At 46.7% G+C, this 26,313-nt stretch overlaps 1 protein-coding gene across 2 annotated transcripts in view; it reads right to left on the bottom strand.

Annotated features, from left to right (window-relative positions):
• LOC138569198 (uncharacterized) overlaps positions 1–26,313 on the bottom strand; it is a 694,078-nt gene that overhangs the window by 210,094 nt on the left and 457,671 nt on the right. For both annotated transcript variants that reach the window (XM_069646958.1, XM_069646959.1), the window contains one exon: positions 1,984–2,097. In XM_069646958.1, the coding sequence (XP_069503059.1) occupies positions 1,984–2,097 (114 nt within the window). The remainder of the gene's footprint in view (positions 1–1,983; positions 2,098–26,313) is intronic.

Raw genomic sequence — 26,313 nt, 5'->3', positions numbered from 1 at the left:
TCCCATTAAGAAGTGTTTCAGGGACATGTTTTTGCACCAGACGAGACATTTGCAAAGTCTGCAGGTGTTTTGTCGATTTCGACATTACTGAAGATGGGACGGGAGAGCCGGAGCTGCGTCTTTCGACACTCGGTCTTCAGTTGCTGTATTGGACACATTGATCGAGTCGGATTTATCTTGCGACTTTCGGGGCCTGTCGTGAGGCGAACATGATCTCGAATGCCCAGAGGACAGGGGCTAGTGGACCTTCCCCTCGATTGCATGGGCAGCCGTGTAGACGTTGTTATCAGAGACTTCTGGCCTGGGCTATGTGCTTTGTGTGGGATGATCTGTGTGTGCTAATGCCGCCGGATGTCATATCCGTAACAGCACCACCGACCAGTCTGATGGGTCGAGGGCTGGCACGTGGGAATCCAAAGGTTCCCTATCGCCTTAGTCTTCCGAAAAGACGGCTATGCTGACGTCGCTCGTAGCACTCTCCACGCCCATGGTGGCCTCGGCCTGCATGGCGTGGTGGGCCCAACGTTTTGTCTTTCGGTCCTTTAGGTTCTTGGATTTAAAAAGCTGACAACAAGCTTTACAGTGTTCGTCGTGATCCCCCGGAAGACAGAGGTTGCACACCCGGTGCTTGTCCTTCCAGGGAAATTGTTTGTTGCAATTGGGGAAAAATGTAAAAGGTTTATTTTCCATGATTGGTTGGGAAAGCAGCTTGGCGAATATAGAGCTGTTGGAGCCTAAAAATAATAAATTGTATAAACTGGCAAATATGGAAATGGTATTGTGAAATTATAGACACACTGAATGCAACATCAATAACTGGTGGGATGCTGTTTGATTCTAGAAATGAAACGCTGTAAAATATCGAACCAAATTTAAAAAATAAAACATTTTAAAATAGCGTTCATGGAAACATTAGCAGAGGACTGTTTGCATTTCCTTTCTGAGTTTGTGGTGGCAACACATGAAAATCTTGCTTCTTGTTTTACAATAAAAAGGCTCACATTACTGCTGTATTATAAAGGTCAGAGTAGTGAAGAGCACCTTCTTACAATGAGGATAATGCTTTGGCTTAGCTGTCATGGTTGCCTTCAAATTTGCTTGGAATTCTTGATTAGCAAAGGTGGTTCCAATGACAACTAATCAATCAACACAGTAAGGTCTATATAAATGTCATATGCCAAAGCACTCCCTCAGAAGTAAGGCCTAGGAATTAGACATTAGGCAGCATACAACTGCTCAGGAGATTAATGATGGAGATAATGACTATATAAACAACACTTCAATACTATCTCGGACAAGCATCCAGATTTCAATGCTGACAATCTTTGCCTATGTACAAGGATAATACACTGCTGGATACAGGACAACTCGCTGAAAACTCAACCGAGCTCCTCATATGTACATCATTCCCCCCCATTTGGCAATACTACTTTATGGTCTACCATTCTCTTGTTCCCCTCTGACCCCCCCCACCCCATGTCAAAAACCTGGAATTCCTTCTAGACTCCGGCCTCTCATTAGCCAACCCATAGAAACTCAGTGGCCATCGCCTGCTTCTTTCCCCTCCATACTTTAAAGAGAGGTCTTCCTTTTCTATTATTCACCTTACAGAGTGACCATAATTAACGCAGTCATATTGTCTACACCAGACTACCGAAACAGAATCCTCCAAGGAGTCCGGAATGCTGCAGATAATCCTTACCCAACCTCAAGACAGATGATCACCATCCCTCCAGCTGTGTTCTCCTTCATTTCAAACCATCTGACCTTCCAAATAGACTTCAAGACATGGCTCTCCCTACAAAGGTTGCTCCTCCTTGCTGTCTTGGACACTACACCAGGAGGCCACTTTAGTGGTGAATTCTATGCTCTACACATATTAATATTTTAACGATTCACTGGAGAGCAGCAACAGCTACACTGGTTTGCACTTTTATCATTTCTTTAGTGTAAACTCCAAAGGGGCGCAGGCCGCGTACTTACCTTGTATGTAGAACTGGGAAAAGCCACAGGAGCAGTTAACATTCACAAATTTACTGAGAGTAGCTCTCAGCTCATCTTGCTTTCTTGGAAGGACCTGGGAGTGCTCAGTGCAATCTGTTGGGGAAAAAAAACAATTAGAGGTGAGATAGAGGGGAACAAGTCAAAGGGAGCCTGAGCTAGGAAATAAGTCAAATGGGAGACAACAAGTAGAAAAAGACTACCTACACTACACAGGATGAGGAAAAAAAAGGCACAATATGGGAATGGTACAGAGAAAGAACAATTTTAAGAAAAAGGGGACAAACCAAGGGCACAAACATTCTAACTGTGAGTAAAATGACAATAGGTAAAGGGAGAACGTGGCAGATCATCATTAATCCCAGCAAGGTACAGCCATAGGTGAAAAACATCCAAACACTATAGAAACACTGCCACCCACCAATCCTCACCCTGGTGCTGAACGTATAAAACAAGCCTCCAATAACTGGTAACATCTACAGCATATCAGGGATGCTTAAAATTGAGGGTTGACACCTTTCACGAAAAATAATAGGTACATAAGAGGAATATGTTCAAAGTGCAGTGCATTATAAAACCTGTAAATAAATATATAACAGAATAGTAAAGTATGGTGAAAACTGGTGCTAGGAGTAATTAGGAACAATACAGAATGGGTACAAGAGAGAAATGACTTACAAAAGATAGGCACAACAAAAAGAAATGTCAGAACCGGGAAATGGATGCAAGAGAAAAGGCAGAAATTAGATAACAGAAGCAAAGACGCATACAGGAAGCACAATAATGGCAGAGAAGCAAACTGTACAGTAGACTAAAGCAGCCATTAAGCTGTAACTAAAGTATTGTAGCTTGATATCGGTTGTAGGTTCACATGCTTTTCATAATCCTGCCATTTAGTGCTAAGAATCTTTTGTTTGGTCTATCAGGCCGCACCCTTCCGTGTCATTGACAAGAGAAACCCACAATGCTTGATGCAGCAGTGCCATCTTCAAATTTTTTTCTCGCTAAAGACCATGGGAAACCAAGCCAGGGGGGGTCACCTTCCACTGTAAATATTTATTGATTTGCATGTGTAAAGTGCACAGCAGCCCTTAGGCATTGTGGGCGCTGTTTCAGACTTTTGAGCTTAGTTACATAGTACAAACATAGGGATATGTAGGCAGTACATTCTTAGTTACAAACAGGTAGATTCAGAAACAGACTTCTTGAAGGAGTGGAAGCAAGAAGCAAGGGGAGGTTAGTTGAAAAGGGTGGTTTTTAAAGCTTTCCTGAATGCTGAGAGGGAGGGTTCCGCTCTGAGTGAGTTGAGTAGTGCGTTCCATAATTTAGGTGCCAGATGGGGGAAACCAATACCCCCGGCTTTGGCCCTTTTCATGGAGGGGATGCAAAGTTTGTTGGCATGGCAGATTCTTTTTGGGCGAGTGGCACTATCTAACAATAGTGTCGCAAAGGTAGGGTGGAGCATTGAATGCAAGAACTTGTGTGTGAGGGTGAGGGTCTTAAACGTGATCCGATCCTTCACAGGGAGCCAATGCGTATCACGCCTTGCTTGAGTGATATGGTCCCTTTTAGGTATATTGAGAGCAGCTCTAATGGCATTGTTCTGGATGACCTGGAGGCGGTTAAGATTTTTTGCAGAGGTCCCTGCTAGGAGTACGTTAGAGTAATCTAATTTCGCTCCGATAGTTGCTCTGGCAATAGCGAGCCAGTTTTGTTTGGAGAGATAAGGTTTAACCTCATTGATTAGTTTAGTAGTGTGGGCGGAGGCCGGAGCAATAGCGCTAACCTGGCGTGTCATGGATAGAGATGAATCAGAGTGATGCCTAGTGTCTTGACTGATGGTGAGACAGGGATGATCGAGTTGTCTATGGTGAAGTTGCAGTATTGTTGGTCCAGTTTACCTAGTGTATACCATTGTGAAAGCATTAGCATATAATCCACTAAGTGTCACTCGCTGTTTTGCAGCAGTCATCAACCACCCTGCCTTCTAGAACCTCTGATAAATATGTTAATGATTGTTTTGCAGCTGGCCCTTTTTAAAAGACTATTACACACCAAGCCTCACTATCAACAATGGAGGGTTGATATTCAAATCTCAGTCTACCGGACTTCAATATGGCGGCTGAGAGCTAAAGACGAGAGCGTCTTGAGTCCCGTCCGTGTTGAGGACAACAATCTCATGCTGGGCAAACATTGAGGCAGTGCTGCTTTCGTGCAGACGTGCGAACTCGCAGAAGCACTTGCAAGAGCCCAGAGAAAAGAAACTAGCAAGGTGGCCTAAGATCATGCACACCACGCATTGTAGCAGCCCACAAGGTGTGCGCCGAGAGCTAGGAAAGCGGCTGTGGAAGCCGGGGCAGGCTTAGAAGTGAAGTGGTGATGCCGGCATCCCCAAGCCTCGACACCCAGCTGGTTGCTCGGGCGGGATGGCGTAAAGGAGGCAGGCGCCGCCGGGGGAAACGAGTGCCACACCTGCAGCCACGGGAAGCGTGGCGGATCGGGATGGAGACCTGAGGAGGAGCGAGTTGTCCTTTTCCGCCCCGAAGGACGCATTCTCGTCAACTCACCCCGAGGCCAGGAGCAGGAAGAGGGGCCCAGGCACTGCAAGAAGTAAATGGCGAGAAGGACCAGGAAAGCCACAAGGTACGTCCCTGCAGACGCAAGCCCAATATATAAAGTGCAGGCAAAAGATCCTCTTTGGACAGCCTGGGCTACCCTGTGATCAATGCTAGACCCTACAGGCCCCAGGAACCCCCAGGCTGGCAAGCTAAACTCGGCGCTCCCAAGCAGGATGGTGCAGAGCTGGGCGACCAGAGGGAGGCGGTGAAGGGGGGAGGGAGAGGAAACGGTACAGACAGAGGGCAGATCCCCGACTTCGCAAAATCAGCTGGCATACAGGGACGAAAGGGGACATGCCCTATTGGAAGGTGGACCGCTAAGGCCCACAAGGGAGTGCAGTGGGGTACCAGAGGCGGGCACTGCCATAACAAAACAAGGCTCCAGGTGGAATTGGAGGCACTGCGCCACCTTGTCAGGGGACCCGCTCTACAGCAGGGGGCTAACCCGAAGCCAGACACCAAGGGAAAGGGTACACCCAGCAGGAAATCATGTTCGACGATGGGATGTGAAGGACCTATCCAGCGGTACTGGGCTAAGGATCCCGTCCCCCGGACGCATCTAGGCACAGTGTAGGAACCTCAGATTAGCTTGTTTAAGCGTATTTAGAGACCCCTTTCCCATAATGGCTGCCTCAAAGGTGGATATAGAAGCATATTTTCAAGAATTCCAGGATAAACTTGCACGATATTCCAAACTCAATTCACAACATTCATGGGAGAGGTGAAGCAATCCATCACAGATCTGCGGAGAGACGTCACAGCCCTGGAGGAACGAACGGACACCATGGAAATGACACACCAGGAGGTCACCCGCATAATTGACTTACCACTGGAGGACCTCGCAAGGGTTTCCCACAATGTGGAACTTCAATGCGAGGACCTGGAAAACAGGTCACGCAGATCGAACAAATGCATCAGGAACTTAAAGGAAGCAATCGCAGACGCTGACCTGAAAGCCACGGCCCTTTCTTGGATCTCCCTAGGGGTCGAGGACACAGGGGACATTCCGTTTGATAGGATCCACGCAATAGACCTCAAACGACAGGAGCTGTGTGCGCATCCAAGAGATGTGTTAGTGGCGTTAGCAAGATATCCCCCCAGAAAAACAATGCTTTGCGCTACCCGAGTGTTGGAACCTGTAAAATGCAACAGGGCGGGAATACGCATGTACCAAGATCTGACCCAGGCAACCCTTCAGAATAGAATATGGTGGTTGTAGTAAAAGTGCTGCAGGCCAAGCGGCTCAAGATAAGTGGACATTCCCCTTTGGGCTTCTCTTCCAATGGGAGGGTCATCAACACAGGATCACTTCGAGGGAAGAAGGGATACAGCTCCTGCACATCGATGAAGAGAGCACCCATCCAAATGCAAGGAATACCTTCAGTCCCATGCAACGCCCCAGGCCTTGGGAATGGACGCCAGTGAAGACAAACCGCAGGCGGCCTCTCCGCAGGGCCCCCAACTTCAAGACAGTCAGGAGGAAGGAGCCAGGAATAACATCAGCAACAAGTAACAGGGGACGCAAGGCACATCCCGGGGGTGGTGTAGCATGCTCAAAATGAAGGCCCTCGTGGACGGAGGCCTCGGACAGTCTGCCAAATCTGAATCAAGACGGGGGCTTTAGGATGCCCCACATGTTGGCCCTGGCAGGTTTTGCGAACCCGCCCCATGGCATACATAGGTAGGGGGATTCGCACCAAAGGGCAGGGGGAGAGAGAGAGAGGAAGTGGGGGAGAGGGTTGGTCATAGGGGGAAGTTTGAAGGGAAATTTGGGTGGGGAGGAGGGCCCAAGTTGGGGAAGGACCCCAAACCAGCACAATCCGGGGTAAAGCATCCAAGGCACACGGGTAGCAGAAGTAACAAAGGTGCAATTTCTCACTCTACATCAGCACAAATAATGGCGGGCAAACCAGGGAGTGATTACCATCTCAACCCAGGCTAAAGTAGCAATTCAAGGGGTTAACACTTAATATTCAGGGACTTGACACCCCAGTTAAGAGGAAAAATTGGAACAGATCCTCTCAAACCACCAGCCAGACCTCGTAGCCTTGCAGGAAACCCATAATAGGAAACAGGACAGACCAAGATTCAAGCTGAAACATTATACGCAAATATACCAGCCGAATGCCAAAGGGAAAGTAGCAGGGGTCATCATCGCTTTCCTGAAAGGGCTCGAGGCACAGATACATGGGCCACACGGGCCGACAAGGAAGGGAGGTACCCGTTTGTAACCTTTAAACGGGAAGTTCTCTCAAAAATGTGATTGTCCCGATCGTTCCAGCATGTATTTTTAAGCATACTTTAATCGATCATAACATTTTTTCATATGCATCTTTACTTAATTTTCCTCACTTTTACACATGCGAAAACAACAGGTTGGGCGCAGCCATCTTGTGCTAATCTTATCCATTGAGACATCGCCCTAAGCTCAAGTGTCCTCACGGCAAGAATAGAGATCGCCTACCCCTCAAACTGACATCACTAGTCCAAACGATATGCTCCACCTATTTTCATGACGATCATGGCCAGCGTAGCCAAAAGAGCCCCGTCATCACCCACGCCATAACAATACTCAACACAGAACCAGGAAGATAAACACACACATCCTCTCTCAGCGCGTAACTTTTCTTTCTTGTCCTAAATAGGAGAGCAAAACATTTATTTTTATGAAAACATCAATAGTCTGCAATGTAACAAGAGCTTTTATTTTGCAAAGAATGCTCACAAGAGAAGATTAAGTCCACGAAATGTACAATATGTTTTTGCAATACATATGTCCTGCTTCGAATGTTCTTTATAACTTCCTCATGATATGCTGATTGGGGTTGATCAATCCCTGTACTCCAATTCTTGTGTGTCCTTATGTTACGCCAGCAAAACCTTCTAAGGACGCACATCACATGGTGTTCCGTTTGTGAGAAAATATGGATTCTTTGCACTTTTAAGCGCAATGCTTTCGCTTCAGCACGTTTTTAGATCATAAACGCTGAGAGGTTGTTCCTTATTGCTGGTACCACCAAAGGGCAGATTGGTCCATGTCGGTTGTCCCACATAACAGTAATAAAATAAGCACCGTTTATGATTATCTGCAAATGTTGACTGAAGAATCCATCCAACGGTAGCTGGAAACTATGGCATGCGCAAAACGGTAGATAACAGAAAAATAGAATATATTTTAGTAGCCGTTCTGTAATCGAATATTACAAATTAACAAATAATTAAGAAACGGATGAAACCTAATCAAACAAAAACCACAAAGAATGAACACAGACACGACAACATGGGGGAGTAGTTGGGACCACGACATGCATGAAAGGTTAGCACTGTGAAGTAGGTATAGCTCCCAATGGGATGGAGAACCAGATGCACCCGTTTCACATAGCAGGCCCTACCAGAAAATAAGGACAGAGATAGTAACATTTTATGTTGAACCGGAGACAGATGGCATTATAATGGAATTGGTAAGATTAGTGTTTGAAAAGAAACCAAGTGCTCATGGAAAAGGTTAATCCCCCGCCCCTACCCTCAACCAGTGGTCGAAGTGAGCTGGAGCGGTCAGGAGCAGTGCTCCTCTACTTTTTTAAATTACCTTTTACAGCTCCTATACTTTTATTTTAAAAAGAAACCGTTCTGGAATTATTTCGTTTTAAAATAAAAGTTTAGGAAGAAGTTGAAACCTTCACTTTCAGTGCACTGCACTGAACGTTCCCTTAAACAGCAGGTGCACGTGTTTGGGGGTGTTTGTGTGTGGGAGGGGTCATGGCAATGGGGTTTGTGGGGAGTGGGTGCAGTCCAGCAGGGAACATAGTTCCACTACTTCTTTTCGTACACTTCGACCACTGCCCTCAACCCCCACTTTATGGTGCACAAGGATGCAACGGTGACAGCACACCAGGATATCCCATTTAACAAAGCGGTGTAGATATCATTAGCCTGGCTACAGGTTGTGGTTGCGGGTCTTCGAGGAATAATCATCACAATATGGTCCATCTAACAACCCATAACTCTGCAAAGAATATATTGGTGTGCAAGGCCAATGAGCAATACGTCACCAAAAAAATCATACCTCTATTCACTCCTCTTTAAACTATACACAAATAACAACCATTACTAGACAGATAAACAAACCGTGAGTTACGCACTCACTTTTTTATAATGCACGGTATAAATATCATTCAACATAACGTACTGTGTCAATTCTTTTAGTCCAATTGCACAGTCGCACAGTGCTGAATTAGTTATTATGCGTACAACACACATGCCGTTTTTAATCACACAAACATTATGTAGAGTTGAGCTTACATAATTTCATGAAATTCCGTTCTCGCGCTGAGTAACCACTTCGAACAACAGATCGCAGAAACGGAAACAAAATGTTTCTATGTCCACTTTCAATATAGTTAATGTTATAATTTTTTGTGGGTATACGACACATTGTGTCCTTAGAACAGTTGCTGACTTTCGCTCAAGGCAAAATAACAATAGCAGCCAGTTTGAAGTGATTGAAGACAGAGACGGGTAGATTCGATTGCAAGTGGTTCACAAAACCAAGGACACTTACAAATAACTATGTCAAATGTTTTGCGACAGGAACGTAGGAACAATCCAGAAAATGATGCGTTGCTGTTACCTCCTGGGATATATAATCTCTGTAAGAAAATTAAATCGAAACCCCACCTCTCCCTCGTCCAGCACTGTTTCATGGCACAAAGCATACCCCTACTCCTAGTGTGCTATATACCAACCAGCCATCATTACTATGTCCCTGTTCCGCTTTTGAATCATTTGTTTGCAACTTACATTTCTGGCATATATTGCACGTCTCTTACTATAATGTATGCATGTCCGTTCATGCTCCCTTGCACACCTGAAGCAGCCCTCTCTACCATCATGCAAGACAGGGTGATCTTGCATGCTCATACTAAATAGGTCTTCAGTGTGTTCATTATCATGTCAAGTTGCTACACGACGCACAAGGTGAACATTTGTATCGTGCATTCTACAACAAAATTATATTTCAAAGCGCCACAAGCTGAAATGGGAATGCAGGTTGGTGAAAAATAATTCCCAAACGGTAAGTTAAATTCATGCTCCGACTAGGCCTTGTGCCTATTGTCTGTGCTAGTGCATAGGGGATGGAAGGAGGAGCCTATGGGTATACAAGTACTGGAGGAGGGTGTTAAAATGGATTTCTAAACTCTTACCTGATGGGCAGAAGTTTAGGAGGCCACCCTTGGTTTAGTGAAACTGTAACTATGTAGCTTGGCAGGCGGTCAAGACTAAGTCTCAGGAGGGGTGAGAGTGATCGGAAGCCCACAATGAGCGCACATACAGCAACCACAAATTACTCTTATACAAGTGTATATGAAAGATATCTATACATTTGTCATCGACCGGACCAATAGACACAAGTAAACTTTCATTATGCGAAAACAGTTATTGCACAAAATACTCTACTATACCACATGTATACAATACATTTCCTAATGCGACAAATGAGGACAACACAACCACAACCTGTAAAGAGAAGGGTTGGTTTACACACTTAGGAGCATTAGACAATTCTTCAGAGTCGTTCCTTGACTTTCTAGTCCAGCCCTAAGAAGTGGGTATCCTTGTGCTCAGCAGTACAGTTGTGCGTAGAAGCACATGATGGGGCAGGTGAAGCAAAAAGCTGGTCTTCTTGGGAAGACTGTAGCAAGTCAGGAAGTGGCTTGAGGCGATGAATAATCGGTTCCTTCTGTTTGAGTAGGATGTTCCCTTGGCGGCAGGACAGTTTTCAAAAGGTGAGAATAGCTAGGGAGCTCAGGCTAACCCAGCCAAGGTGGAATATCTTTATGGGATATTCATGTGAAAAAGGGATCGGTTGTGCAAGGGGGAAACCGGCAAGTGATGCAAGTACTCACCGACCCTCGGCACAGTCCAAACCAAACTTTGCCAGTTTAGTCAAGGCCGCTAGTAGGTTTGAGTGGTATTGACTCAGAGGATAGGCCAGGGAACCTGTGGGAATTATGAGGATCAGGCCATCGGTAAATGCAGCAGTTAGGTCAGTTCCGGTGAAGGGAAAGCAGTGGGTCCCGTTTTTACCAGTTTGTGAAACTGTACAGGGTGGTCCAGAAGTCTGACAGGGGCATGGATCCTTTTGGGAAGGCAGGCACCTGCGGGTGAGAGAGACCTGCCACCCACTCTCAGATTGGAGAAGTTTTTGACTGTCATGGAGTTAGAATTAGAGGAGCGTACGGTTGTATGAGAGTACAATTTAGGGAAGGAAATTAGGAGATTGTGTGGTCTCAAGAGTACCAAGAGCAACCCCAGACATGTGTCTTCTAGACAGAGGATAAGCAATATAAATGAAGGAAAGGTAAAAGATATACATTAATGCATAATAAACCTGATCATATCGGTGTAAATAAATCTTTTTAATACATTATCTAGCATTGAAATTACAAGTGAAATCCACACACACAGGAACTCCTTGACACGCGAGCCGCTAAACGAGCAGCACTAACAGCATGGCAATGGAACTCCTCCACTCCCACAAAAGACACCTACCTTACAATTGGTAAAGACTATATAAAAAAGACAATCTCCAGAGCCAAAGCTGCCACATATAACTCTAGAATTGAGAAAGCCAACTCCCAATACAAATAACTATTCGCCATCTACAATGAGCTAACCATCTCCCTCGCTACACAATCCACTGAGAAAAATGAAACATGGTGTAACAACATCCAACATGCGATTTTAGATAAAATCAAAACCCTCCAAAAGAAGATTAAAGCTCAATTCGACAATCTGCCTAAAGCCACCTCACCCACATAGAAAACCCCCATCACCTTCCCATTCGCTAGCAATCAACATGACACAAACACACCCAAACCCTTTGCATTTAGGGATGTAACAACCTCTGAGGTCCTAGGGATCATGAAACGCATCAAACCATCGCTATGTAAAGGTGACACGTGCCCAGGCAACTTAGTCAAAGACTGTGCGACAGCCTTGGCCCCATTTGTCACCACCTTCCTCAATGCCTCCTTCGCTACCATCAACGTTCCACTTGCCCTTAAGGAAGCCTGGGTTCGGCCACTTCCAAAAAAAACAAACACTCTTGACCCGAATTCCCCCAACAACTACCGTACAATTACCACTGTGCCATTCCTGCTGAAAATCGTGGACACGGCTGCATATCTACAGATTCAGTCCTATCTGGAAACACACATAATCCTTGGTAAAAGACAGTGTGGCTACCGACCTCGTCACGGCACGGAATCAGCCCTACTCGACCTTAAGAATCAACTACTAGAAGCCATGGACAAAGGCAAATTCTCACTCCTCCTACTTCTAGATCTCTCGGCGGCCTTCGACTTGGTTGACCACAAGATCCTGTGCAAACACCTCACTGTCACGGCTCACTTCTCCAAAGAAGCCACAGCATGGATCACCTCATTCCTGGAGGGCCGAGCTATGAAAGTCTTCTCTGACCAGGCCGCAGCCTCTCCATCCCCCATTGGGTGTGGAGTTCCTCAAGGATCCTGCACATCCCCACCCTTTACAATCTATTCACTCTTAACCTTTTCAGCAACCTTGAGGAATTCGGCATAGCCTTTACCAATTATGCCGACCATACACAAATCCTACTCCCCATAACAGGTGACTATGAACAAGACCTAAAAACCCTCCAGAAGACATATGCTCGCGTACAGGCCTGGATGGCAGCCAATGGCCTATGTCTAAACGATGAAAAAACAGAAATCCTACTGGTAGGCCCCAAAGAGTCCCTAAAAAAACAATATATAATAAATACAGCTCCTTCAGTATTGAGAACAGTGTTATCACAGCATCTGCTGCAGTGAAAACACTAGGAGCCTACTTGACTCCACCCTTTCAATGAAAAGGCAACTCAGCACCATCTCGTCATCGGCTGCACTCACTACTAAAATCATAAATGCAGTGAAACCCCACCTATCGCCAAATAACTGCCTCAACATTGCCAGGGCCACCATTGGTGCAAAGTTAGACTATTGCAACATTCTACTTCTAGGCACTTGCGCAAATAACATCAACAGACTTCAAACTGCGCAAAACAACGCCCTCAGAGCTGCCCTCAGTATCCCAAAGAGAGATCACATCTCCCAGGCGAGGAAAGATGCCCACTGGCTCCCCATCAAAGAACACATAACATTCAAGGCCCTCCCGATCATTCACAGGTGCCTCTCTCAGACTGCCCCAGCCTACCTAGCAGAAAGAATACACCAGGCTCCAGCCCACAGACCAAAACAAGACAAATACTCTCACCTACTCTCAGTCCCAGCTTTTAACAGAGCTAAAGCTGGCGGCACTAGCTTCGAAATTCTAGCCCCAAAAGCCTGGAACACCCTCCCGTGCAGTTTAAGAAACGTAGAATCTCTCACAGTGTTCAGAAAAATGCAAAGACTGAACTTTTCAACTAGAACGCCGAACATATTGTCTCAAACTCTGTTTCTCTGTAACCTCGGAACACACTTTAACAATGTTCATTACTTCTGTGTTCTGTTTTTTGTACTATTGCTTTCTAATGTTTTGCCCTAAAACCTGCTAAGTGAACATTCTGTAACAGTGCCACGATGCCTCTGGGCCGCTGGGTGCTTTATAAATCCAAATAAATACATAAGTGTAATACCATTAGATTGTTTCTGTACAATGTCCAAACATTGGAAAACATATCAAAAATATTATTGTGAGCAGCTTTTGAAGACAGCTACAAATCATTTAAATCTGGAAGTCAACCTTTCAACAAGTTCCAATTTTGGAGGACATGGCTCATTTGCAATGTTCTGTGGCATTGTATGTGGCATGGGGACAAAATCAGAAGCCATTCCACGAGTATGCAAGGCCAACACAGTCGATATCGGATCTTTCACAAATTCAAAATCCATTTCCTGGTGGATTGGCTTAGCCACCCATTGTTTGCTTTGATTTGTAAAGGCCATGAGGTAACCAAGCATCCCGAAAGATCCTGCAGTTTTCGCCTGTTCCCTCCCAACGTACAGCTAGTCTTGTTCCTGCATCCATACCATCTATGCAGAAATACAATCTTTTGGGCCAGTACTTTAGGCACATATTATGGAACACCTCCAAATCTCCAGTATGACAGAATTCAGTGAGTCCCTTCAGGTTTCTTGAAAGCGTTTCATCGTACACAATCTTCTGAAGTGCTTTGTGTGGAGGAGAACATGACACCAACCACTTCTTGTGCGTTTCTGCTCCTTCGATAAAGGTCCATGTGCACATTCCCTAAAAATAGCAACACACAGCAAAATGGTCAAGATCAGAGGATTATAGTTGCAAGGTGTGTGGGGCAGATAGGGAATCATTGACCCACTTCCTCTTATTCTGCCCGGCTTTCACTGCCTTAAGGCACTACTATCTACTACCACTGCTTAGACGTAGGGCTGTTGAATCGACTTCACAGGTGGTTGAACTATGCAAACAAACCGTGGATCTTAAAGTAGTCCAGCTTCCACAGAACTCGGCTAATGGCAGTAGAATGAACCCTCCCCCGAACTTAACCAATGTATTATTGTTTTAAAACCAATGTACCGCTTCTTAATTTATTTCTGACACAGTAAGCATAGTGTAAATCTCCCATCATGTGTTTTTGTGTGTGTATGACAATGAAATGCTTTAATGGTTTTAAAACCAAATAAAGTTATGTTTAAACACAACACAAACACATTCGTGGAAATGTGGGTTTTCTCTCCATGAGTGTATGTTGGAAAAATGGTGCATCAAGGAACGCCATTTTTCAAGTAGAATTTCTACAGATCCATCACAAGTTTTAGGGTTCCACCAAAAATGGTTGCTGATAGACCAAGACCACTTTGAAAGGTTTTCCAAACCCTTGATTTTTTGTTACCAGCAGCTATAATTTATTTATTGATTTATTTGGCAATGTGCCATACATCAAATTGATGCTGAATATGTGGAAACTGCTCGCGGATGGCGTTGGCTATTGAAATGTGCCTGTCAGTGGCTATCAAGTCTATTTGAATTCCCCTAGATTTCAGGTGTTCAATGAATTTAACGAAACCATGTTTCTCCATGGCCACAGACAATGTACAGTCAGACACCTGAACGATGACCAAACTCACATTTTTTTTTTAATTACTTTCCATGTCTTGAAAGTGCTTAGCGGAAAATCCTGGACTGTCACACTGTCGCCAGCTAGCCTGACACTTTTGCCAGAGAATGCACTGTCCATTGACATCTGTTTGAGTTTCCAAGCATGACTAATATCGGGGAATAAGAATTCCCTTTGATATTTGTAGTACTGGGTTTTACCAAGGAACTCAAGTCCCACAAATTGACAGAAACTGGAGATCTTACTGAAAGTCAATCCACTGAACAGTAAAGCTGCTGAACAAAGTACTTTTCCAGCAGGCACTCTGCCAAGCATCGGTTGAGCAGACCATGAAAATTTGTTATGGCTCTGCCTCTTCTTCCATTTTTGTGTTTTCATGCAATTTCTTCCTTTCTGCTTGGCATCTGCTGTACCAGCGTGAGTGTGCAACCTCTCCCCTTCTTCCATTTTTGTGCGCTTTTCTGCGATTACTTCCATTCTGCTTGGGCTCTGCCTTACCTGCGTGAGTGTGCAACCCCCTCCCTACCCCTCCTCAATTTCCTTCTTTCCGCCCCACACGCACCTTCCCTGGCCATGATTGGATGACCTTTACGAGGAAACCAAACACCTTGGTTGGGACTAGGATGCTCTTTACATCCAGCGTCCTAGTGTGCGTGAGCCTGCGCCCCTCCCGTGATTGGGTCAATAGATGGTCTTAACTGGCCTTCCTAGAGCAGCCCTCTGCCCGTGCAGCCCCTGCGGCTAAGGTCCCCTAGGCAAAGGACGGCTCCAACAGAGACGGCTCCATATCGTGTCTGCAGGTGTCAGCAGGGGAAGCTAGTGGCCAGTCGTCAACCAGCAGCTACAACCAAGGTAGGTGTGGCTCTGGTGGGAGTTGAGCAATCACTCTACCCTGGAATCCCTACCACGTTGCAAACTAGTCTAGCACTGTAATTATTAGCCTGTGTTGCACCTTAGGGATCTGTTCAGATTGACTTGAATCACATCTGGTTTTGCTACAATAGTTCTCTTCTAGAAAGTGCCCACTGAGATAGTACTGTAATTTATTTTTTCTGTCCTGCACACTTAGAAATTGTTCTTATTAGCTTGATTCATATCTTGAAAATGCCCACTTAGCTTGATTCACATTTTGAAAATGCCCACTTGTTAGTTTGATTCACATCTAGAAAGTGCCCACTGAGATAGTCCTGTAATTTGTTCTGCCTGTCCCGCAAATTTTTCTTATTAGTTTGATTCACATCTAGAAAACACCTCCCATATGACTATGCTTACTCTATACTGTACACCAACACACAATTAGAGTGCAGCTATACCCCTCGATCAATTTTGGCCTATCTGCTCACATACCAACATTATTCCACGAACACCTCATCATTCTATTAAAACGCAGCTATATCCCATGACAAACTGGTCTAGCTGCACACATAAGCGTCCTACACAGGCCTAACGCAGCCAGAACCCAGTCTTGGTGTCCACCCTTCAGACTGCAGACTGCTCACATTCAACTGTTATCATTACCACCACACCTAATGCTAGGATGCAGCTACCATGAGGCAATTGCATCAGCTGCACACATAAATGGTTCACCCAAGCGCCCTATGACACCTTATTCTCTCAAACGACCTGGACTACGGTCCCTGAGGGCGTTCAACCTACCAGCGCTTTGAGGTCATACCAATGATATATAGAGCGCTTTATAAATGCCAAATAACCGAACAGGTGGACACAGCTGGTCTGGATTTTCAGGTTGGTGCCTTGTACTACACGAGAGAAATTCACCAATGGCTCCCCGCATATGCTCCCTCTTAATTTGTTATCACATTTAATCATTTGTACAATCTCTATCAGGCAGCAGTCGAATACAATGTATTTTTGTTCCTTTAACAGCCAATCGTCCTGCAGTACTGTGTTTTGCGACTCGACGGATGTAGACAATTCCCCCAAACTAGGCATACTGAAGTCGAAATCTTGAGCAAATTCGTCATTCAACTGTGTTGAAGCTTCAGGCTCTGTTAGTTCAGGCTATATTTCCGCATGAATTGGAGAAACAGGAAACATTGAATGTTTGGTGGGTGGACATTTTTCGAGGGTGTAGATTGCGTCAAAGGGCCTGCAAGCAATTGCAATGCATCTTCATTGTCTTCAGTTTCATCTGGGCGATTTTCCACAAAGTAGCAATGGTCCATGGTAACTTTGTATGGTGATATTCCATTAATTTTCCCTGCCCCTGGATATATGCATCACAAGTCAGAATATTGACTGCACCACGCTATGCCTCAAATAGTAGTTGCTCCATTGTGAAATCTGTTTGGCAAGCAACGTCTTTGGTTTCAGTTGTTGTCTGAGTCTTTATACTCCTCTTCCTTCTGGGCCCCTAACAGATTTTTAGAAAAACATGCTCAATGTATAGCACACATACAGAAGATACGATTTTCCAACCTGAGACATAATATGACTAAAACATCTGCTTAAAATCTTCTCCGAAATAAACTGATTTGTTCTTTACCCTCGTTTTCTTAATTCGCTTCTAAACTACAGCCTTCGCTTTGCTGACCGCAACATCAAGCTGAAAGTAGAGCGTTTTCATATGGTTTAAATCAAGGACATTTCTTTTCAACTCAAAACAAACATGTACCTATCTACAAACAGAACCAACTTGACGGACTTCAAAACATTACAACATTATAAAACTAATATTCCCAATCCAATGTAATGCTCAATTGTATTTCATATTAGGTTATGTATACCTCTGGACCATGTGCCTCTTCTAATTTGACATCTTGAGTACATTCCTTGGAGAGAAGAATCATTAAAAAGAAGTTAAATGTCAATAGAACTGAAATGTAAAATCTTTTATCGCACAGATCACTTCCTCACAAAGTAGTTTAAAATGATTGCGAACATTATACTATAAGATTTGTTTTTGCAACACAAATAGAACTTTCCTATGAACATACCCTCAAAAACAGTGAACGTAATTTGGTTGTAATATACATTTCAGATTTCACCTGACAACCTTATGAGAAGACACATGGACTTGATCTGAGATCACCCTGCAAAACATGGTGATTATAATGTTGCCTTCAAAAGTAGTTTACTTTGTAATGTTTCCTTTTGAATCTATTCTGCATTAGGGAGGAAGTGTAATGTTAGAACCAAAATCCGAAATGTTTGAAACAGTGCAAGGTTACATGCATTTCAGTCTCAAAGTATATCCTTTGTAGGATTTCCTTTCATTCAAGCAAGGAAACTGTATGTACGCATACCTCCTACTCTTGACCTGTTGCAAAGGAGTAAGTGATTGTAGTCGAAGTTCCAGCATCCCGCTGTAACATAGTACTTGTATTAATATGGATGAAAAAGCTACATTAATATGGATGCAGACGATGGTACATACTGAGAGACACCCATTCATGCCACTTTGTGAAAATAACCAATACTATACATAATACTTTTCAATATGTTTAAATTCCAAGCATAACACATACTTGTGTTATGTCCTCAACCAAGCACGCATCTCTGCGGCATCTACCTTTGGGGACCCTCACCTTGCTCTACAAGAGTTGCACCTGCAAAATGTCGGCGTTCCAGCCTCAACGGGACCGGAGATAGGAGGCTGACTGACTGCAACAGGTGTGTCCCTTTGAGTCGCTGTGCATTGGTGACTCTCGTCAAAACCGGCTTCCCCCGTGCCTGGTCCAATGCCTAGATGAGTGCTGCATTGGTGTGAGTGCAACATGAAGTAGTCCATATTCAATACTTGAAATAAGCGGCAGCCAGTATGGAAATACAAAGAAATAACAGCTGTCTCAGCATATAGCCGAGATCAAGTATGCTTTACATATGTCGCAATTCTAGTGTTTGCTGTTTGTTGTTGCAGCAGTTTTATTTTATTATGTTATATTTATTTCTAGTATGGGATTTTTTCTTTTTTATTATATCTTTTTATTTTCTGTAACTTTGGAGTAACCCTTTTAACATCATAGGGCGGGCGATGCTTTTTATGCATTAGGATTATTTGCCTTGTAACCCTTAACATCGACTGCTTACACAGTCGGTGTATTTATTTATGTTACTTCAGCTATTTGTGCACACATCACAACGCGTTGAATACTACTAGGCTCCGGAAGGGCACACCTTTCCAGATGCCTTATTGTGACCTGTTGACCGCGACACAATTTTGTGATTGAACTCCAATGTTCGTGGTTTGTTGGTGAGCACTGATTTTATTCATTTTATTGTTACATTGGGAGGACTGCCTTGATCTTTGGAGTGGATATTAGCTATTAACTATACCTCCAGTATTACAACATGTCCCTGCTTCCGTTTTTTTGCAGTTCTACTCGACTGAGAACTTGCCTCACAGGTCCACACATATTTCCCAGGACGTACATTCGGGAATAAGTGGCCAGCCTCAAGGTTGAGATATTGGTAAACTTGATAATTTAATTGTCTAACCATGTTTTCTCCCTTTTCCTAGTCAGGAGGGTGTTTTTACGGACAATGTATAATGAGTGGGGGGGTGGGGGGCATCCTGTTCGTCAATCACAGATAATTACCTTTTAATTATCATGTTTTCTGCTTTTTTGACTTGATTCAGTTTAGTTTTGTAGTTTGATATACAATTTATCCTTGGTTTTGTTTGATTATTTATTACTTTTTCTTTTTCCTCTTTTTCCTTTGTTTTGCTGTCTTTTTTAGGTAAAATTACAGATTTGGATTGCATAATTCTTGACCTCTGTATGCATTATTGCCCTATTGCTATATTATATATACTAAAATCTCCAAGTGGCAAATATTCTAACGGGAGTGCGCCGTCCTGAAGAAGATGGGCATCAACCGTGAAACAGCTTAGATGCTCGGCACCATCGAAACTACTTCCTGTTTACATGTCAGACCTAATGTACATAGCAGGCCATGACAGCACAGTAGTCGACGTTCGGCACCCCATTTTTAACCTTGTGTTAGAAGGAACTATTATTGCCTCGTCCATATAATTGTGGTTTTCCTTACATTGTCAAATGTGGCCGTAGCCTCTGATCACCAGCCGGATGATCCCCTTCAACCGGTCTGATGTCCAGACATCTCGGCTACATGAAGCCAGTACTGACTGAATTTTCAGTCTCGTTTCGTACTAGCATGATGTTTTCTTATGCACTTTATTTAACTACAAAATGCTGCTATTTAGTGATGAGCTTGCAATAAAATTTAATATGCATGTTTTAAACAAATGAAATTTAAATAGAATATTCATGTTTTCTAATTACTGTTTGGTTTAAATGGTTTGATCTGTGATTCTGAACTCAGGGGGCCCCCTCTCCCCATCCCATTGCCAGTCACCTTCTTAACTTGAATTTGGTTTCCGCTGACACATTTTTTGTTCATTATAAACCAGCCCGGAAAGATCAAGGCCGTCTTTAAGACGAGGATGAAACCAACAAGGTCTTGTGACTCGGCAACACACAATTTACAACCCTGTCTTGTAGTAAACAAGCCGAGGAAAAAAGTGTACACATCATTCCTAGAACAAAGCCTATGCACAGGAAGACCGAATTTACAACGCAGCGGCCATTGCCACCACCCTCTAACTTACTGGCGGACTTCTTCTTTGTTTCCAATGTAACCAGAAATGTAAATCTCACTGTAACCTACACCGTGATACCCAAGGGTTTGGGTGTATAACAAATGCTATAAATAAATAAATAAATAAATAAAGTATTGTGTTCGGTGAGGCTGCGGGCGAACATTCGGATGCCGAGATTTTAGGAGGAGTGGAGGACACATCGAACCAGCACTTACCAAAGGTTCAAAAGTCAACCTGGGTTGGGGGCGTGGCCAACTGCGAGATGCAGTAGACGTGTGCCTCGTGAGCTCCCGCGGCCGCGGCTAACATCCTGAATCAAACGCCTGCATACCAGCACCTACTGACTTCCAGAGTACACCTACCGGTGCACGACGACCTCAGGCACATTTGTGTTCAGAATTGGCCCGCACCGCGCCTGGACGGCGGAATTAGAAGCATCTGACGATCGTGCCAAAACAAAACATCAGGCACTCAAGATGGCCACCGTGGTCCTGGGCGCGAACTAACTGCAATCGGAGCGACCCCGACATCTGCAGCCCGACCCTGTCAGGAGGCGCCGAGGCATCGGAGGCGAGTGAGCACCTGGCCGACCCACGCCGGTGGTGGAGACCCGAGCGCCCTTCGCCGGGGGAGGCGAGCAGAGGCGGTGGCCGGCGGTGTCCCGGACCGGAGGAGTCGTAGACCCGGGTCGCCCATCCGGGAGAGAACGGGAAGGGAGAGACCTGGCCATCCACCACCGCATCGGTCCATGAGCGGCGGATTCTGTTCCCACCGGTGAGTGCTAACGCCGGAGGTTTTCCCGAGCCCGCCCCAGCCGCTCCTCCATCCCGTGGCGCCGCACACAGAGCTGGGCTTTCCCCGCCCCAGGCTACGAGCGCCAAGCCTACTCCAGCCCTCGGCTGCTGGGTCCACATGAGCCTGAGGCACGGCCCACCCGTGGACACACCGACCGCCAGTCAACAAACTACTAGCAGCTCCTAACCGCCTGACCCCCACACAAGGTAACCGCATTGTCACTGGGTGGACGCTGGCAACGGGGGGGGAGAGCGAGGACATAGCGGGGAACACCTCCATCCAGGCTGAACTACCGCCACTGATCCATGCAGCAGACGGTGGGGTGACCTACCGCTGCGCGGGGCGAATCACTGGGGATAGAACTCAACACCAGGAACCCCCCCTGGCCTCACTCAAGCAGACACTCGGCCCCCGGAGTGGGGTACCAAAGGAACCACTTGGCCAAGTCCGCTAACCCACCAGTGCGGACCAACGGCGCCTGCAAGCGGAGCGGCCAGTCCAACACGGCAGCGCATACAAATTTGATACCAGGGCCTGGGATTCCCCCTCTCCCTCCCCTCCACCACGGAACGAAATGGCTCCCTCGGCAGGGTCACAGGGCCATCTACGGCATAACGAGCTGGGCAATAACCCTGGGAAGTCTACCCCTCGAACAACCTGACAAGGCTCGGGACCTAGAAATACGCCCGCAGGGCCCTGCGACAAATATGGGGAAGGACAAAACCAGGAGGCCCACTGGGCAAAACAGGATCGAGCAATATACGATCCCCCCATCACAATCCAGCGAACTCCAACCGTCACCTTCAGAAGAAATCGACCCTGAGCCCGCGCTCTCCTTGAGGGACGTCATGGCGGCTATTGCGGACTCCCGCTCATCAATGGAGCAGAAGATGGATGGATTAAGCCTGGATGTATCCCTCCTCCGACACGACCTCCAGAAGCTATCCGCACGAGCCGGAGAAGCGGAACAGCGAATCTCCAACACGGAGGATGGGCTACACGCTGTGCAACAACAACTCCAAGGAGTATCCACCAAACTCAAGATCCTAGAGGCTAGAGTGGAGGAGGGAGAGGGTCGATCCAGGCGCAATAACATTCGAATCCTCGGCATTCCCGAGAAAGCCGAGGGTCCTTGTATGGAGCTTTTCCCAGAGCAGTTGCTGATGGACCTGTTCGACCAGCAATCCTTTTCCAAATTCTTTTCTATAGAGAGGGCACATCGAATACCCACGGGCAGACCAGTCCCCGGCGCTCCCCCACAAACGGTGATAGCAAAGCTGCTAAACTACCGCGACACACTGCTTCACCTTGCACGAACCAAAGGCACTATCACCTACAATAGCTCCAAGATAGCCTTTTTTCCGGACTACACGAGAGACGTGCAGAAGGCGAGGCAATCCTTCGAAAAGCTTAAAAAACATCTCCAAGTGCTAGGAGTCAAATACGGCCTACTCTTTCCTGCCCAACTTAAAATTTATCATAATGGCACAACGGTCCATTTTACCGATCCTAAGGAAGCCTGGCGATGGGCGGAGCAGCATATCGAGGGGGACTGGACGGCACCCCGAACCAGCAGGGGCAGAAATCCTAGACCACCAGCGGACCAACATCCGATACCGGACCAACCACCCTCAACGAACCGGCCGGAGGGGGACTGACACCGGTTGGCCCCCCGACGAATAACCAGATCCCACGGGCAGAGGCGGAACTGAACATGCGAAATGTGTAGAGTGATGCTACAGAAACTGGAGCATGGCGTTTATGCCTCACATTACGCGGCTTGCGGAGGCACACCGCCATCCCACTTGGGGAAAAGTTACGGCACCCCCCCAACTTCCTTGGATTAGGTTGATCAAGGGTTTGTTAAGCTGACGCTCTATTTCTGTTGAGTGTCAGCGATGTTAGGGCTACAGGTACTTCGTGTTGGGGTGGAGTATAGGGTGGGGGAGGGAAAGGAAAGTTGGGAAAAGTTTCTTGTTACTCCGGGAGTAGTACACCCTTGCATGCTTCGAGGGTGGTTATGGTTCAAGGCAAGACAAAGCAGCAATCCGTCCAGACAGCAGGATTATCACCACCTACCGCATACACTACACCACATCATCACAGTCGGGGACACCCTCCCCGCAGCACACCCGCTCAACCCTTTAACCAGATTGTTAGATGGCACCCACTCAATCCCACTCAACCCAGAATGAACGCCTTAAATCCCTCAAGGTGCTCACATGGAATGTAAATGGGATGGGCTCTGCGATAAAGAGGCGCCTGATTAAGCAGGTACTCAGCAGACACTCCCCTGATGTGGCCCTACTATCAGAAACGCACCTAGCGGGATCAAACTGTTCCCTCTTCCAACGCACTAATTATAAGACTGCCTACCATGCGGGATACACAACGGGATCTAGGGGCACTCTCATTCTTATACATAAGCGCATTCCCTTTGTTCTCCAAGGCCTGGAACAGGACCCCCGGGGTCGCTACATGTTAATCCTGGGAACGCTATGGAGCGAAAGGGTCGCGTTTGTTTCAATATACTCCCCGCCCGGATTGGGGCAGGAGCTGCTGGATGAATTGACTGTCCTAATAGGCAAACATCAACCACATAAATGGTTTCTGGGGGGTGATTTCAGCGACGTCATGTGCAACACCACCGACCGCACCCATCTTAGACAACGTAATCCGGATATTCCCACGAGGCTGTTTAACTTCGCGCCTGCCTTGGGTCTCTGTGACGTATGGCGAGAGCTGCACCCGGATACCAGAGGGTACTCCTTTCACTCCGGAGCCCACGGCTCCCTCTCTAGGATCGATTATCTCTTCCTCCCGCACATGGACCTTTTTAGGGCGCTCTCGGCTGACCTACTCCCTCGAGGCGTCTCGGACCACTCACCCCTACTGGTAGAAATCCGCATACAGAAACCGTCTCCCCCCAGAACGTGGAGACTAAACAATTACTACCTGGGCTTCCCCGAGTTAGTGGACCACCTGGCTGAAGTCTCCACCGAGTACTTCGAGCTTAACGACAATGGAGAACAAGATCCGGTAGTGGTTTGGGAAGCCTACAAGGCGGTCCTACGAGGCATGCTAATCTCCTGGGTAGCAAATAAACGGAAAGAGAGACTCCAGGACATAACGCGGGCGGAGGGAGAACTGACCCAAAGGGAGAATGAACATATCCTTGACCCATCCCCCAGACCCAACTGTCCCTCAAACGAGCCACTGAGCGCCTCCGGAACTTATTATTAGACAATGCTAAAAAAGGCCACTGGGACTCTAGAGCAAGAATTTACGAGCACAGGGACAAGGCAGGCAGAATGCTGGCTTGGTTGGAGAGAAGAGATGAGGGACAACGCTGTGTCCGGGAGATCGTCACTCCGCAGGGGGTGAGGTGCCAGTCGGATGCGAGATAGCAGAGGCTTTTGCCCAATTCTATGAGGCACTATACCAGGCCCCAACCTCGACACTGGACCCATCCCTTCTGGACGACATACCACTCCCAACTTTGTCAGCAGACCAGAGGGCAAACCTGTACTATGATCTTTCGGAGACCGAAATAGTCGAGGCACTAGCACAATTGCAGACAGGGAAAACTCCCGGCCCCAATGGGTTTCCAGTCAAAACCTGGCAGAAGCTGGGCGGGGATAACGTAGCCCCTTCCCTCCATAAAATGCTGTTGGGCGCTCGAGAACAAGGTGCCCTCCCGCCAGACCTGTGCAAGGCGACTATAGTGGTCATCCCTAAACCTGAAAAGCCCCAGGATGATTGTGCCTCATACAGGCCAATCTCATTGATCAATGGCTAAGCCAAGGTCCTCGCTAGGCTTCTAGCCAATAGGCTACAACCGGTGGCTGACACTTTGATACACCCGGACCAGTGTGGCTTTATGCCACACAAGTCAACCCGAATGAATTTGCGTAGGCTCCACTTAGCACTAGAACGGGCTCCAATCATTGACAGCTCGCTTGCCCTTCTGGCAATCAACTTCGAGAAGGCCTTCGACTCGGTCCGTTGGGACAGCCTCTGGGAGATCATGGAACGCATGGGGTTTGGCGAAGGGTTCCTGGGATGGGTGAAGCTACTGTACACAAACATCCAGGCGGAGGTCAGGGTGAACGGGTGGACCTCTCGAACCTTCCACCTGGGCAGAGGCACGCGACAGGGGTGCCCCTTCTCCCCCCTTCTCTTCGCCCTCGCGATTGAGCCGCTGGCCATATGGCTCTGCCAGAGTGCATCCTGGACGGGATTTAGATGGCCGGAGGGACACGAAGACCGAGTCTCCCTGTATGCGGATGACCTCCTGGTATACCTGGGAGAACCCACCCAGACCTACCCCATTGTGACTCAGATGCTCATTCGATATGGGGAATTCAGTGGCCTAAGGATCAACTGGAAGAAATCCGTTTTCTTCCCGGTGAAGGGGAGGGGGGCAGACTAACCCTCGGGAATGCCCATACCGCACGGAGCAATCTGGCTTCCGATATCTTGGGATCTGGATAACAACAAACCTTACCAATTATGCCATACACAATCTCCAACCAATCACTGACCGCTTCTCCAATGAGGTCCATCATTGGAAACTTCTCCCCCTGACTCTCATGGGCAGAGCTGCACTTTTTAAAATGATGGCCCTCCCGCGATTCCTCTACATCCTTCAAAACGCCCCATTGCAGATCCCAAAATCTGAATTCGATCGGGTGGAGACCCTTCTCAGAGAGCTTCTATGGGGGGGAGGGCAGCCGCGCATAGCTCTAGCCACACTTCAGAGGTCGGTCTGGGAGGGTGGGATGGGAGTACCCCGTCTTCAGACCTATTACTGGGCCTCACAGTTAGGGGTGGTCAATGACCTACTGCACGGAGATCGGGAATTACCCCATATTAGAGCGGACATATGCTCCTTGCATGACACTGATCCAATACACTTACTGTATCAAGCCCCCCCGAGAACTTGCCCGCCAACAACAAAGGCACACATCACCACCATTTGGAGGAATATACACACATTTGTGCGGTGGGCAAACAAAATACCGGCGGCACAACCCCTATGGCAAAACGCCAACCTGCGGGAGTTTGCGCGATTTCGGCCATGGCCATGCTGGGTGAGGGCCGGGATTCTTAGAGTGGGGGATGTCCTAAAAGACGGGAATCTGGCCCCGTTTGAGGAACTGCATTGTACATTTTAACTCCCAGACACCGAGAGG

The sequence above is a fragment of the Ambystoma mexicanum genome, chromosome 2q (assembly GCF_040938575.1).
Source record: "Ambystoma mexicanum isolate Mex_15411 chromosome 2q, UKY_AmexF1_1, whole genome shotgun sequence".
Classification (NCBI taxonomy): Eukaryota; Metazoa; Chordata; class Amphibia; order Caudata; family Ambystomatidae; genus Ambystoma; species Ambystoma mexicanum.
Note: the sequence above shows the minus strand (reverse complement) of the source record. Positions and strands in the feature narration are given on the sequence as shown.